Genomic DNA, 13,468 nt, shown 5'->3' on the forward strand with positions numbered 1-13,468 from the left:
TCCGGCTGTTGTGCTGACGGCGCCCTCTTTGTCTTGCAGGGGCGTGGTGCGGGTGGACGTCAATCTGCAGGATGTTGATATCGACCAGTGCTCCTCCGACGGCTGGTTTGCAGGAACCCATCGATGCAACCTGACCACCATGGAGGTGAGTGTGCCGGACATGTGGCTCAGACAGAGATTGATCCTCTCTGTAAAAGTGGACCGTAATGGACACCCGTTCAGTCACCCCCGCCCATCTCTGACTCCCCATGAAGCACTCATAGGAACATCAGTAAACCTGCGTGTCTTGTGACAAAACAAGATTATTTCTCAATGTTACCAACTGAGCTATCCTTTAGATTTATGAGTGTGTTTCCCATACACGTGATGCAAAAGGTGACATACATCAATCATACTCCTGCCTTTAATAGTAAATAAAATGTTTGGTACAGAATGAGTTGATATACATCCTTTTAAATGAATTCTCCAATGTGTCAAAGCTGCAGTAAAGAAGGATGTCTCGCTTCCACGTGAAGTTTTATTGAAGGCAGCTGCGCCTCGTCTCAGTTGTTTCCTCGATCAAGGCTGCGTTGTCATGATATATGATGTGTTTGTCTGTTGACACTGAATGCACCGCTTTGCGTGAAACCGGGCTTGACAGATGGGCCGAGTGGTTTTGTCCTCATTAGGCAACAGAGGGAAGTAGACTGCACAGGCTTGGTTCAAGTCTTTAAGGGGCTGTTTCCAGGGTCAAAACACAGATTTTTACTCTTGTAGAGGAAATAAAAGGCCATGGTTGTTTAACTTTTTATAAAATTGTCCCGTCTTAAGGCATGCCACTCTTAGACATGATGCTAAAACTATCAGCAGTGACTTTTAGGAATAAAAAAAAATAATCTACTTAGTTTTTTCCCTGCACCAACTGCTGAATGTGATCATGTTTCATTGTACGTGGTGTGAAGGTATCTGCTTTTCAGCTTGTTGACCTGAATAGATGTGATGGGTAGAAAGTCTGAAAGTTTACATTTAGGAATATCAGAAGTTTCGTTTGATTGGAGATTAAATTAATTCTAATAGGTCTTAGTGATTATCTTGTTGCAAAATGCTATTTAATTCTGTAAAATTCCTCTATCTTTTTGCATTTTTGTGGCTACAGCTAAAAAGAAGTTTGAACAAATCACATGTTTTTGCTACAGTCTGCTGGAAGATGCTGTGTGTCGACACAACACTTGTACATCTTTTGAGTTTAGGAGCTTTTTATTATGCCTGAATGATTCAAAGGTCAGAGTTCAGTGGCTTAGTAAACAAAGGAGCTAGGAACCAAACACACCTTCAGAAAGCCTGAAGAATTATTAATCAAGACTACTTACAAGGATTACTAGAAAAATCTGGCTACTCTGAGGCAAAATACCAATGAATAATGGGTGACTTTTGCACAGCTTCGTACATTTCTACACATTATTGACAGCTGACCTTTGTTTACTTTAATAAACTTTCTGCACCTGATATGATACGGTCAGGAAAACTCAACAATTATGCCGTTAGCGCACCAGTAACTGCAGAAACATGCAGCTCAACAGTCAGAAGTATATGATTATTCGAATGCTTTTTAATAATGTTTTTAATTCTCCAAGCTGCTCCTGGTTGTTGTGAACTAATACGACTTTTCCTGCTGATTCAGTCTCTGAGATAGATTTTAAGGATGTGCTGTAGATCAAACTGCTTCATAATGCATGTGATGTAATGTGTTGCAGTGAGCCTCTTTTAATAATTAATCACTCTCTTTGTCTGAGTACTTCCACCTCTGGCTGGACGGTCAATACCGGCAACTTTTGACCGAGTGTTTCAGCATGTGTGTGTGTGTTTGGGGAGGGGGAGATGTGGGTATCTTAAAAGATTAAAACACCGTTAATGGTCTAAATTATAGCTGAGTTTGCAAAAGGCCTATCTCTGTGCAATAGTGGTGGGGTCATAACATGTAGCAGGAAATGTTCTGTCTTGTATGACAGCGCCTTTACCCATAAGTCCTCATTATCACCACACCGGTTGTGTAAACAGTAGAGGAAAACAAGAAGTGACTGAGCGGCAGTGATTTCAGCCACCTCCTTATCTGCTTTTATCATTCTAGTTCATGATTTACACACGTATCACTAACCTGTGCCCAAAGGATTTACAATAAGCCGTGTTTATTACAAACATTTTGTTTCTTAGGTGCACAACCAGGTAAAATAGATGTTTCTGTGACAGGCCATGTGTGGTAACGTCATTAAAAAGCAGCCTTTTTAGGGATGTTCAGTGTTTTTGACAGTAATTCTGTCCTTTTGATGCCTATTAAAGCTTTTAGGGCCATTTAAATGTTTAGGATTTTATCATTGGAAACATTTGCTGCATTGATTTTGCAGTAGAATATCTTATCTGGAGCATCCATTCTCCACTTTTACATTTCTTCTCGCTTTGACATTAGCATCGTTTCTGTTCCCATCAGAATTCAAGCGTCTGCGGCTTCTGTTCTTCACACGCCCGCGATTGTCCATTTTCACGTTAGGAGTGGGTTCAAGTGGCGCTGTTCTTGCAACTGAATTCGACGACAAAGCGGTTGTTTCCGGCAGGCTGCTCCACGAGCTATTAGCAGCCGGGCGTGCAGGCGGCGCGAACTCAGGCGGCGCCGGACGCTGAGGATGACTGATCCATCCACGAGCAGACAGAGGCTAAACAAAATGAGGCCCGGCTCAGTGAGGAGGAAACTACAAGAAGCCAAAATTGTCCAAATCAGACTTTTAGGCCGTGTTTGTTAAGAATCTAATGATAACAACCGATTCTTTTGGTCTGTTTGTTTTGTTATGAGTCTTTTGCTCCAAAATCCTTTATTTTTGTCTCATTTTTGAATAACTGAACATGTACGCCAGGACCATTACTTCAAGAATAAAGGAGGAATACACTGACTGCAGCTTCTTTCTGACTTACCAATACAAATTTCTCTCTAAGACCAACAGTATGCATTTTTTTTGTAAATTTGACACATTACTGCACCTTCTCTCTCTGACAATCTAAAGTAATTACTCCAAGTAATGGGACAGAGGGATTTGCAGGAATTTGATCCATCATCTTTTACAAACCAGAATGCGCTGTAGATTTTTAAATTATTTATTTTCACATTTAAGGGGGATAGTTTGTTCGATTTATTGTGCAAATCCTTCATTTCTTCATGATATGCACACAGCTTTCAACAAGGATTTGAAGTTATAGCCAGTAAGGAGGAAGCTACACCTGAATCAATACTTTACTGGATTAAATATATACTTATTTATGTTTTATATGCAAAACATGAGGCATTTCGCAGTTGTTTTAACTGTAAGCATGATGGTTTTCTAACTGTTAATCATAGTTATTTTATTGTTTTTTGCAAGCCTGCTAATTGTAGGCTTTGAAAAGTAAACAGACGGTGGTTAAAGATGACTGCTACAGCTATTTGACCCTAACCAACACAAAAATGAATGAATATTATATATGAATGCTAACAGAACATGCAAGTGCTTTGATTATAACTCTGGCGAAAGGCGGCAGGCAGTTTATATTCCTTCAACAAATGAAATATGGTTTTTTTGTAAAGAATAAAGGCTTTAAAGTTTATATTTGTAGCATCAACAACCAAAACACTGACTTTACTGTTTTTATCTCTTCTAACCTTTGAAGAAAATATTTTATCATTATTGTTTAAATTAAATTTGACATCTGTAGCCCATCACACCGCCCTCCACTTTGTGTTTTATCACCCACAGTGGGGTCCTGACTCCAAACTTTGGAAACCACCGGTGTTGTTCACTGAGCAAACCTCTCTAACAAACTTTAACATCATTCACAATTTGGCAATCTGTTGCTTTGGCCAACAGCCCCTGCGTGGGTATTAATTTACAAGCATTGCGTATCAAGAGGCTGCTGTCAGAAACAATAAAAATTCCGATCAATTTGCTTTTGACTTTGATTACATCAGTGACTACATTTTTTTTTTTTTTAGCTAAGTGCAAACACAGCAGTTTGTTGAAATATTGTCCATGACTCATACCAGCCCAGATGAAACCGCTAAATCAAAACACAAACAGGAGTCAAGCACAAAGATGATCATCTGCAAGCAAACGTCCTGTTTGACGGAGGAGAACTTCTCCTCTCATCCTTCACCGACGGCGCTTCCATTAGTGCGTTTTGTCATTCTTCGGGACATTTCCACCCCTGCGGGGCACCTGTCATGCCAGAATGTGGCTGTGGGTGAAGATGATGAATGTTTCAGTCAATTAGCTTATTGCTCAAAACAAGCGGCGGGGCTCTGGGGAGCCGTAGCCAGTGAAAGGCAGTGACACTTAACCTAAATGATTACTGCAGCCATGAAAACGAGCACTGAATGAAAGAAACAAAAGCCAAGAGTCAGAAACAATCATTTAAATATTGAAAAGATGTGAAAAAACACAAAACATTTAGAGTTTTTTTTTTTCATTCTGATTGACTTTCTCATGAATATGGGCACTTTACTGCTATTGTAAGCAAATTTAAATGTATTTTTTCCGTATTTTACAAAGGGAAAAGTCTTGTCCAATCTGTAAAAGGCCACAGCTGTGGTCATGGCAGATAATACTGAAAAAATCGTCTGCATGAGTGGATTGATTTTTGTTTTGTGCCTAAATCAACTATTTTCACAAGAGCTGATTGGAGCAAATCAGAGTGATGACCACCAACTCAAACCATTCACATCCCTCACTGTGTCTGTGATTTACTCTCCATTTCACCATCCTGCAATCTTTACTTCCAGCCTGGCTACAACAGACAAACCACACAATGGCCTTGTGTCATAAGGGCTGCTGTGATAACGAACCTTGTTTTGTCGGCTGAACAGATTACCGTACAAGAGACAAGATAGGTTTTACTAAATTTGGTTCATTTCAGATTTAAAACCAGGTTCAATTGATGTAGTTTATATTAAAAAAGTGAAAATCATGAAACAGTTTGCTACAAATGGACTTAGTTTGTTCAAAACAATAAAAACTAATAGGCATTTTGTTGTGGAGTTATTTCTGACCAGACCTGGTAAAACATCACTCGCATCATTACTTTTTAAAACAGCCCCCCCCCAAAAAAAAGTTTATTTTGCAAGCTTATCCTCTTGTTTCTCCGACAGTCTTCTCATCCTGAATGTTCCCTCTGTGCTCATTCAACAACAACAAAAAAAAAATCTGCTTCATCTGCAGGCCAGGCCATGTTTCATTGGATAAAAATAGTCGTTTGGGCATCCTGGGACCTCCTCTGCAGTTGGAAACGCAGCTTCGTTGCGGGGCTGGTTTCCCCTCAGGAGACCCGTTCCAAGACTTGTGTCACAACAGGCTATGGCCCTTTAGACCTCCACTGATCTCATCTCAGCAGTTTGGGGGAAGGGGAACACCATGAACTGTCTTTAAGTACATTTGTTGCCTTTTAAAAGTATGTTCAGGACTTTCTAAATAGGGTAATTGTTAATTATCATCAGTGATGTTACCAGAGCTGTGATTATGCTCCAGACTTGATAAGGGTCTGTGATACGAAGGAAACAGAGCTGTGCACAAACAGATTTGAATCCAACCTATAATTTTAGTAAAACCCTCTTGTGCCAATGAATTACGCTGCTCCAAAGAGGGAAGCCAGGATATTAAGTTTCTAAACAGTGGCATAAAAGTAACGAGTTTCCACAACAGAAAGAAGGATTACACCATAACTCTTTAAGATAAGCAGACATATATTTCCTTCTATAGCTCTACAGTTAGTGTGTTATATGGTTTTTGAGAAATTTTGAATGCTGGGAAACTTTCTTTTTGAAAAAAAGAGGATGTGAGAAGTGTTTATATTCATGTCATACCAGCAGTCTGGCTCAGAATGATGGAGAATTTCATGTCAGAGTCACTGAAGCAGAGTCAAAGTTTTATTTCTGAGTGAAACCTGATGTCTGTAGTAAACTTCTGTCACTTCGATGGCAACAAAGGGACAACAGCAGCATGCAGCCATGTCCTTGTGTGGACTATAGTTATAAACTATGTGTGCATAAAAACAATCTCACAGGAAAAATTACCAATCGCCCCCCATTTTTGCCCAGAGTTTCTTACTCAGGGAGCCTTTGGACAGTCCTGATTCTTCTGTTTATTATCCATGTTTTTATGCTTGCGAGCATCCACATGTGTCGTATATTTGCAGGACAGTTGGACTCAGTTCTTTCTTTCTGACACCTCCTTAAGCTGCAAACGTGATTATGAAAGCGGTAACCCGTGGTGCAAGCTGTTCTCTCATCTCAGGCTGGCGGTAGTGCTGTGCTCCCTTCAGGCCAGAGTGTTTATCTTTCTGGTGCCTGGGCTTCGGTCTTTGGACGGCGCCCAAAGCGAGGCCCCGCTCTGTTCAGGCTAACGTCTGGTGGTTGACCTCTTTTAAGGGCCTGGATCTCGTTGTCCCTCAGAGCGCAGTCTCAGTCATCCAGCGTGAGTGTGCTGAAGTCTGCTCAGAGCCACAGCAGTTTATTTACACTCCCCCTCTAAAAAGTTTGAATGTGGTACAATCCCAGCCTGGAGCAATGCTTTATTTGTTTGCCCTTCCTGTCTCATTTACTCTGTTTCAGACACACACTTGCTGTTACATAAAAACAGGGATGTATTTCACTATTTATTCATCATGATGCTCTTAAACAACACAAACTGGACCAAACAGACAGCCAACTACCAGCATTTCCTTCTGAAAATAGCAAATATTTTCTTAGTGGAATTGTTTCTGCAGTCTGAAGTTTGTGTGATGATGTACCAGTTGCTTTAGTTTGAAATGTCCAAATGTTGCTACGATTGGACAGGAGTGTTTATTTACTGTTTGTTAGCTTTTTATTTCTTTTTCTTTTGCTCGCTGAAAAAAAAGAAGATTAATTTACAAATGTGCAACTGGCACAGTGACGTTACCCCAAACTTTTGTCATCTCATAATAAATCCTTTCAGACAGATGATTGTGTGACTTGCATCAGACAGAATGAAAGTCACACATTCATTAGACTTTCTGCATATCGTCACCTTCTTAAAATAATTGCCTAAGTCATTTTTTTTCAAAAATGATTTTTTTGCCTAAATCATCTCAACAATCAACAAATGGTTCCGTTTTTTGTGTTTCGTGAAAAATTGCAAAAAATGACTTAGGCAATTATTTTAAGAAGGTGACGATATTTGAATCAACATCTTTGGATTTGCAAAAGTTACATATTTTAGACTACAAATCTGTCCAGAGGGCCGCATGTTTTGTAAAGACTTTTTGTAACGGTTGTGAATAAGATAAATTGACCTTTATGGTCTTTAATCTGGATCAAGATCTAAAAGTCGTGAAGGACATGAAAGCTTATTGTCTGACCCTTGATGACTCCAGGTTTCACGGGCTTTATGCCTTCAGTTTAGAACAAATCCCAATTTTTGTCAAGAACTTCAGTCTCCAAACAAGGTGAGAAAACCCTGGTGATGCTTAGGCACAGTCTTAGCCCATCCAAATAACATGTTAGGAATGAGCTCTTTTTATATCATTTATTATGCACAGATATATGCGTATGTAAATCAGTCTCCCTTCGCTGTTTGACTTGCCAGCAGCTGCTCACCCTCAACTTTGCTTGAACACCGTGAACCACCATAAAACAACCTGAAAAGCAGCATCCATTGCTCAGGAAGAAAAATGTCAGTTCTGGTAATATTAAAAGCTTTTCAGCTTGTTTATAGCATAAAACCACCTAAGATGTTGGCAAATCTTCAGATATCTGCAGCTTTTAACAAGTCTTTTGGACCTATGAGATCATATTATGGAAATCTGACATGGTTTTAGTTATCTGTAACCACCGTGGTGCATAAACATTTAAAAATAGGAGATTTATTAATTAGATTTTACTACTCAAGACACTCACTGCAATGTCTTGAAGACTGGTCAAAAAGAAATTCATGAAGTAAGAAACAAAATCCACACATTTTTTTTCCACAATTCATTAATTTGTCTTTAAATAAAATCCATACCACCTGTGTTTGTTTATCTTTGGAAACAGTTGAAGTGACAAAAAATATGGGATGGAGGCCTCTGACATTGTTTAAGAAATTTGTATGTACTCAATGTCCAATTGATGAGTAATACATGCACATGAAAGTGCTTTGTTTACATTGAGTGTGTACCCGCATTTCAGAATTACATACCTGGAAAGCAATTGGAGTAAACTTTTTCAAACTGCACCATTTGATGTAGTTCAGGATAACCTTTCTTATGTTTGGTTTCAAAGTTTGCACCTTTAATTTCTGTATTTTTTTAAGATAAAAAAATGTTCCAAACATCTCAAATGTTGTCATAGACAGGAGCGTGGTTTGATTAATTGTAAAAGCAGCTTGCCAAATACAGTATATCATGGTTTTTCACACGTATGAATAACATGCCTTGAACATGAATACATTTTACACACACGTTGACTCGTTATGAGTCCCTTCTTTCTAACGAGTAGAACCGACAAACCCTTTAATGATTTTATCTGATTGTAAGAATCCCAGGCAGGTGTTTTAATGTTCTTCAGACTGCGTGCAGCTCCTTTATTTACTCCTCCTTCTAATTTCCCTCGTGCCCGAGCACACGTCTTGAGCTGAGCTGGTGATTTACAGCAGCACGCTGCTCTGAGCTGTGCGTACACGACGGACTGCCCTTCTCCTCCTTCTGTCTTCCTGTCTGCGTATTCTATAGTCCGGTCTCTAATTACTTGATGATAAGCTTTCCTTGGGCTTCATGTTGCACTCTGTAGGGTCATTACAAATATCTGCAGAGTCCTATTACTGCTTGATGAGGCACTATGCTGGACCGGAAGACTGTGGGCTTATTTCAAAGAGAGGAAGAGTATTCAGCAGGCTCTAATTAGCCAGCAGAATTATAAGCGAGCTTCTGGTTTCCTGCTCAGGTGGAAGACCCCTGGCCTCTGCAGCAATTAGTGCTACGCTTTGAGTTGTTTTCGACTTTATTCCCCTGCTTCATGTCATATAAAGCTGATGGAGACGGGCTGCTGTGTTTTCTGTGAGAAGAAAATACACGGCTGTTATATTTGTGTGCAGAAAATAAGCTTTATAGTAATGAGGGGTGCATTAGAATATAGATTTTCTCTTTGAGTCACATTAATTCAATCATAACGCACCCGCTATAGTGTAGAAAAAATAAAATCTCATGCTAGCTTTCAGATTCTTATATTCAGTGAGAGATTGGTTTTAAATCCTCAGAAAAATCTGACATTTATGCAACTTCACTGAAAGTTCAATAAGACAGAAATCGCACACAAGTAGAAAATCTATTTTACCACTATTCACCTAAATTTTGAAATAAAAATATAGAAGTCGGAAAAAACGCCAAAACTTTGTAATGAAAGGCCTAGTATTTCCTGCAGGGATGCATATTGCCCACCACATTTCATGGCAGAGTATTAAAATAAGTTCATCTTATGTTGGAGTTGTAGCTGGTTTGGTTGAACCTTAAAAATAACGTTACGTTCAGTCTCATGTTATATGTGTTGTCAGCTAATACCACATGAAATTGTATCTCCTTATCTGTGAAATTAATGGAGTCATAGGCTTTTTTGTGTCTGCTAATGTGATTTAGCTGTGGCGGCCATCTTGAATTGGGTTGACACCAAAAGTTAATCAGTCGTAGATGTGTGTCCAATGATTCATTTGTGAGAGTTTCATTAAAATCTATCCAGTGGTTCATGAGATATTTTGCTAACAGCCTGAATCCGAGTTGACTTTAACAGGTAAAGTTTTAAACACACACGTTGTGTGATTAGTTAGTGCTCGGAGTATGAGTTGGGGATCACTCTCAGTTACTACCACATCAAGTTATCAAGTTTTTTGCTCAATATATGGAGAATTGACTGAGCTACAGCTTTTTATGGGTTTCCTAAGGTCAGTTAGCTGTGGCAGCCATCTTGAATCAGGTTGACTTCAAAAGTTAATTATTTGTAGATGTGTGTCAGATGGCATTAAAATTGCTTTAGCAGTTCATGAGATATTTTACCAACAGACATTTGCACAAATACAGAAACAGGCTTAAACATTGCCGGAAAAAAATTAATAATATTATATTTTATAACCAGTTTAATGCTTTTATTCCAAGTTAAGACTTGAAACAATATAAATGGACAGTAAAGTTTTGTCAGGGGGTGTTGTTCCAGACAGAGATCTCAGCTGATAGAGCAGCTGTCCTGACTTCAGACGCCCTTATTCCTGTGGCGTTTTAATGTCATGTGACACAGTAACGTTCCGCGTGCTTCGGCAGTAGTTGGACAAGACTTCTAACCAGCGCAAAGTTTAAAGATCGTAATGCATTTTGTCTCGGCGCCTCATCTCAAAAGTGCTTCTACTTACAGACAGAATGAGAGTTAGAAGGGATGATGTGTGTGTGTGTGTGTGTGTGTCATGGTGAGGCTGTAACGTCTGACCTTTTACAATCATTTAAAACCAGTGGAAAAATAAACGTTTTTTTTAAATATCTGGAATATATTAAGTGTTTTAATCACTTTAGTGCAGGTTTCTGATTCGATTGAGACTCAGGTAAAGCTTAACGGTACCACTTTATTATAAGATTTTATAAATGTTTTATAATTAGATTAATAACTGGGTTGTAAACACAAAAGAGTTACAAGACGCTTGAGGCAAACTGAGTATTTCGGCACAATAAAGTGATTTTCTCCTTGTTTCTGACAAACGTTACATATTGAAAGTCTTGCTGATGAAGGAAATATAAATGGAGTGAAAAGTACACATGAATGTAGGCTCACTAAATGGCAAAAAGAAAGTACTATTCCCTTTTTGAATACACTGAAACAGCTTGTATTCACAGCTAATTATTAGCCACAATATTAATCTTTAGAATGGCTAGACATACTGTTCCAATTCAATGAATAAAATTAAATATTGACTAGAAAGAAAGCGTGAAACCACATCCCAGCCAGTGTGAGCTTTGTGCTCTAACAGTGTAACATGCTCCAATAAAAAGGTCTTCGCTCACAGCCACACACACACGTCTCCATGGCAATTAGCGTGTCAGAGCTCGTGTGACTGACAGCTGCCACAGCTGGGATGCAAACTCCTCTGAGGTGAGCTGGTGGGGAAGCCTGGGGGGGTTGGAGGCAAGCAGAACAATCTCTGGGAGTTATTCTTCTTCTGTTACGTGACTCTAACCCAGAGGTGATCAGGTTGATCATATTTGCGTCTCTCTGCAAGTAATCAACATGTCAATATGATGATGGACAATAATTTAGTGTCTCTGAAAGCAGCCGGCTCAGCTGGGTTAAAAAAAGTAAAAATAAAATAAGTGTGTCTGATTGGATTCTACAAACTACTAGAACTTCACCAATAATTGAGGCACATAATTTGGGTTTGTTGTTTTCTAAATTTCCAAAACTTCCACTGGTTAAAATAAAAAGTATTAATATATGTTAAAAAAATAAAACAATACCCTAAATATTGTGATGTGAAGAGAGTTTTGGGTTCATTGAAGCTGGAGCAACATTTTTCCTTTTTGGGCACATTTGTACGTTCTGTACCTTAAGTTCTAGCTCTGTATGGAGGGCGAAAAGTGCCATATTTTTATTAAAGAAGTGGATCGTTATAGTGCATTTTTGTGCATTTTCATTTGCAATTTTTTATATTAATAACATAAATTTGGGGTGAATTTAAACAACAATTTACTTTAAGCTCCCCAAAAAGTTGATTGACTATTTATTTGTTTTATAATCCCGCTCTGCAGTGATACTCAGCAATCACTAACTCTGATCTGCAGCAGATCTTTATTCTTCACGTACGATCTGCACAAATGAATGAATGTAGAGGCAGCAATGTTATTTTTTATTGAAGTTCAAACAAATACAGATCCTGCATCCTAATAAACTGGATTATTTTAATCATGAAATCATATTGTTGGATGTAAAAATAATCAATCAAATGTCAGGATCTGTTGATAAATCAAACTTTAAATTACTTTATTATGCGTTTTAATACAGGATTCATTAAACATTAAACAAAATAAAGATGTTTTTATTAATATAATGTTTAATTTTTTTGTACATTAATGTATTATTTGTGCTTTTATTATCTTTTTTAATGACAAATTTGTTAGTATGAGATAACAATTTGTTGTATTTAAATCCAGTTTTAATCTTTAATGACGTATATAACAAAATATCTAATAAAGTTAATCACTTCTGGCTCATATTTTGCACAATATGTGTTTGCTCATATCCAATTTTATTGAGTAGTATACATTTAGCTGGGTTTTTTTGTGTTCGTTTTATGTATTTTAGTTGAATTTAATCAGCTAATGACAGACAACTAATTATCTAAGATGCATTTTTCATTGAGTTGTGGCACTTTTCTGATCAGCCTCAGTTCAAATCTAATAATCTAATAGCATTCAGTTTAGTTCATTCCAGTTCAACACAGTTCTGTTCAGTTGTAACAACACTGTCAGATTCAGTATATTAGTATTTATAACTCAATAGATTGTGTCATGTGTTCAGTGTTTGGGGTGATATTTATATTTATATTGCATCAGTACTACCCACAATGTATTTTGACATAAAGTAAATTGTTGGACAACAAGTGGAAGGATTATTTTTGACATAAAATCAGAAAATAAGTCAGAGTTTCATGTATCCTGACCACTCGCTCTACTTGGCAGTCTCTGCTCCTTCCACCTCTGTAGAGAAACGCACAAATTTGATCCACAGTCTGAAGGTTTTTTGTTTTGTTTTGGGTTTTTTTTTTTTTGCTCAAAAAAGCCTCTGGCTGAGATCACATGTGACTGATGGCAGGTGGCTGGGAGGTGGGAGCTGCTTTCCCATTCAACACACTCCACATCCGAGCCCTTCATCTGTCACCGCAGCAGGCAGCACTGGGATGTACTGCCAGGGCTATTCCTGGCTCTGCTTGTCACGCACACTAAAAATATGCATACTCACACAGACACTTGTCTGTGGCCATTTCCCCCTGTGTCGCCATGAGGTGGGTATATTAACAGTGGCAGGTACTTGCTGCAGCGTGCACCAGCTGTCCAGAGGAGGCGACTGTTGGGGAATTAAAGATGAAATCAGGTTTCTGACTCATGCTGCACCAGAGGTCTCATTCAAAGCTGCACCAGGTGGATTTTAATGAACGACTCAGCAGCCTAAATCCAAATGATAGACTAAACTGATGAACTTGCAGACTCTGGTGTCCACAGAGAAACTCAAACTATTTCCTTCAGCTGCCAGAACCTCTGGTCTTGAAGTCTTTTATTTAAGAGATGGAATTAAACCAAGAACTCCTTTATTCCTTGTTCTCCCATAAAAAAGGCTTGTGTAGACCTTCTTAGTTATGATTTATTTTTGTACATGTAATATTTTTACAGGTTTGATTGCAATCATTTCCAGCGCATGCGTGGGGAAAGTTACAACAACCATGTTTTGTTG

The 13,468-nt window shown here is 38.5% G+C and overlaps 1 protein-coding gene across 2 annotated transcripts in view; it reads left to right on the forward strand.

The window, feature by feature from the left end:
• Window positions 1-13,468, forward strand: part of gpr158a (G protein-coupled receptor 158a) — a 58,995-nt gene that overhangs the window by 14,685 nt on the left and 30,842 nt on the right. For both annotated transcript variants that reach the window (XM_017406306.3, XM_017406307.3), the window contains exon 2: window positions 40-145. In XM_017406306.3, coding sequence (XP_017261795.1) covers window positions 40-145 — 106 coding nt within the window. The remainder of the gene's footprint in view (window positions 1-39; window positions 146-13,468) is intronic.

Source organism: Kryptolebias marmoratus, linkage group LG21, assembly GCF_001649575.2.
Source record: "Kryptolebias marmoratus isolate JLee-2015 linkage group LG21, ASM164957v2, whole genome shotgun sequence".
NCBI classification, from domain to species: domain Eukaryota; kingdom Metazoa; phylum Chordata; class Actinopteri; order Cyprinodontiformes; family Rivulidae; genus Kryptolebias; species Kryptolebias marmoratus.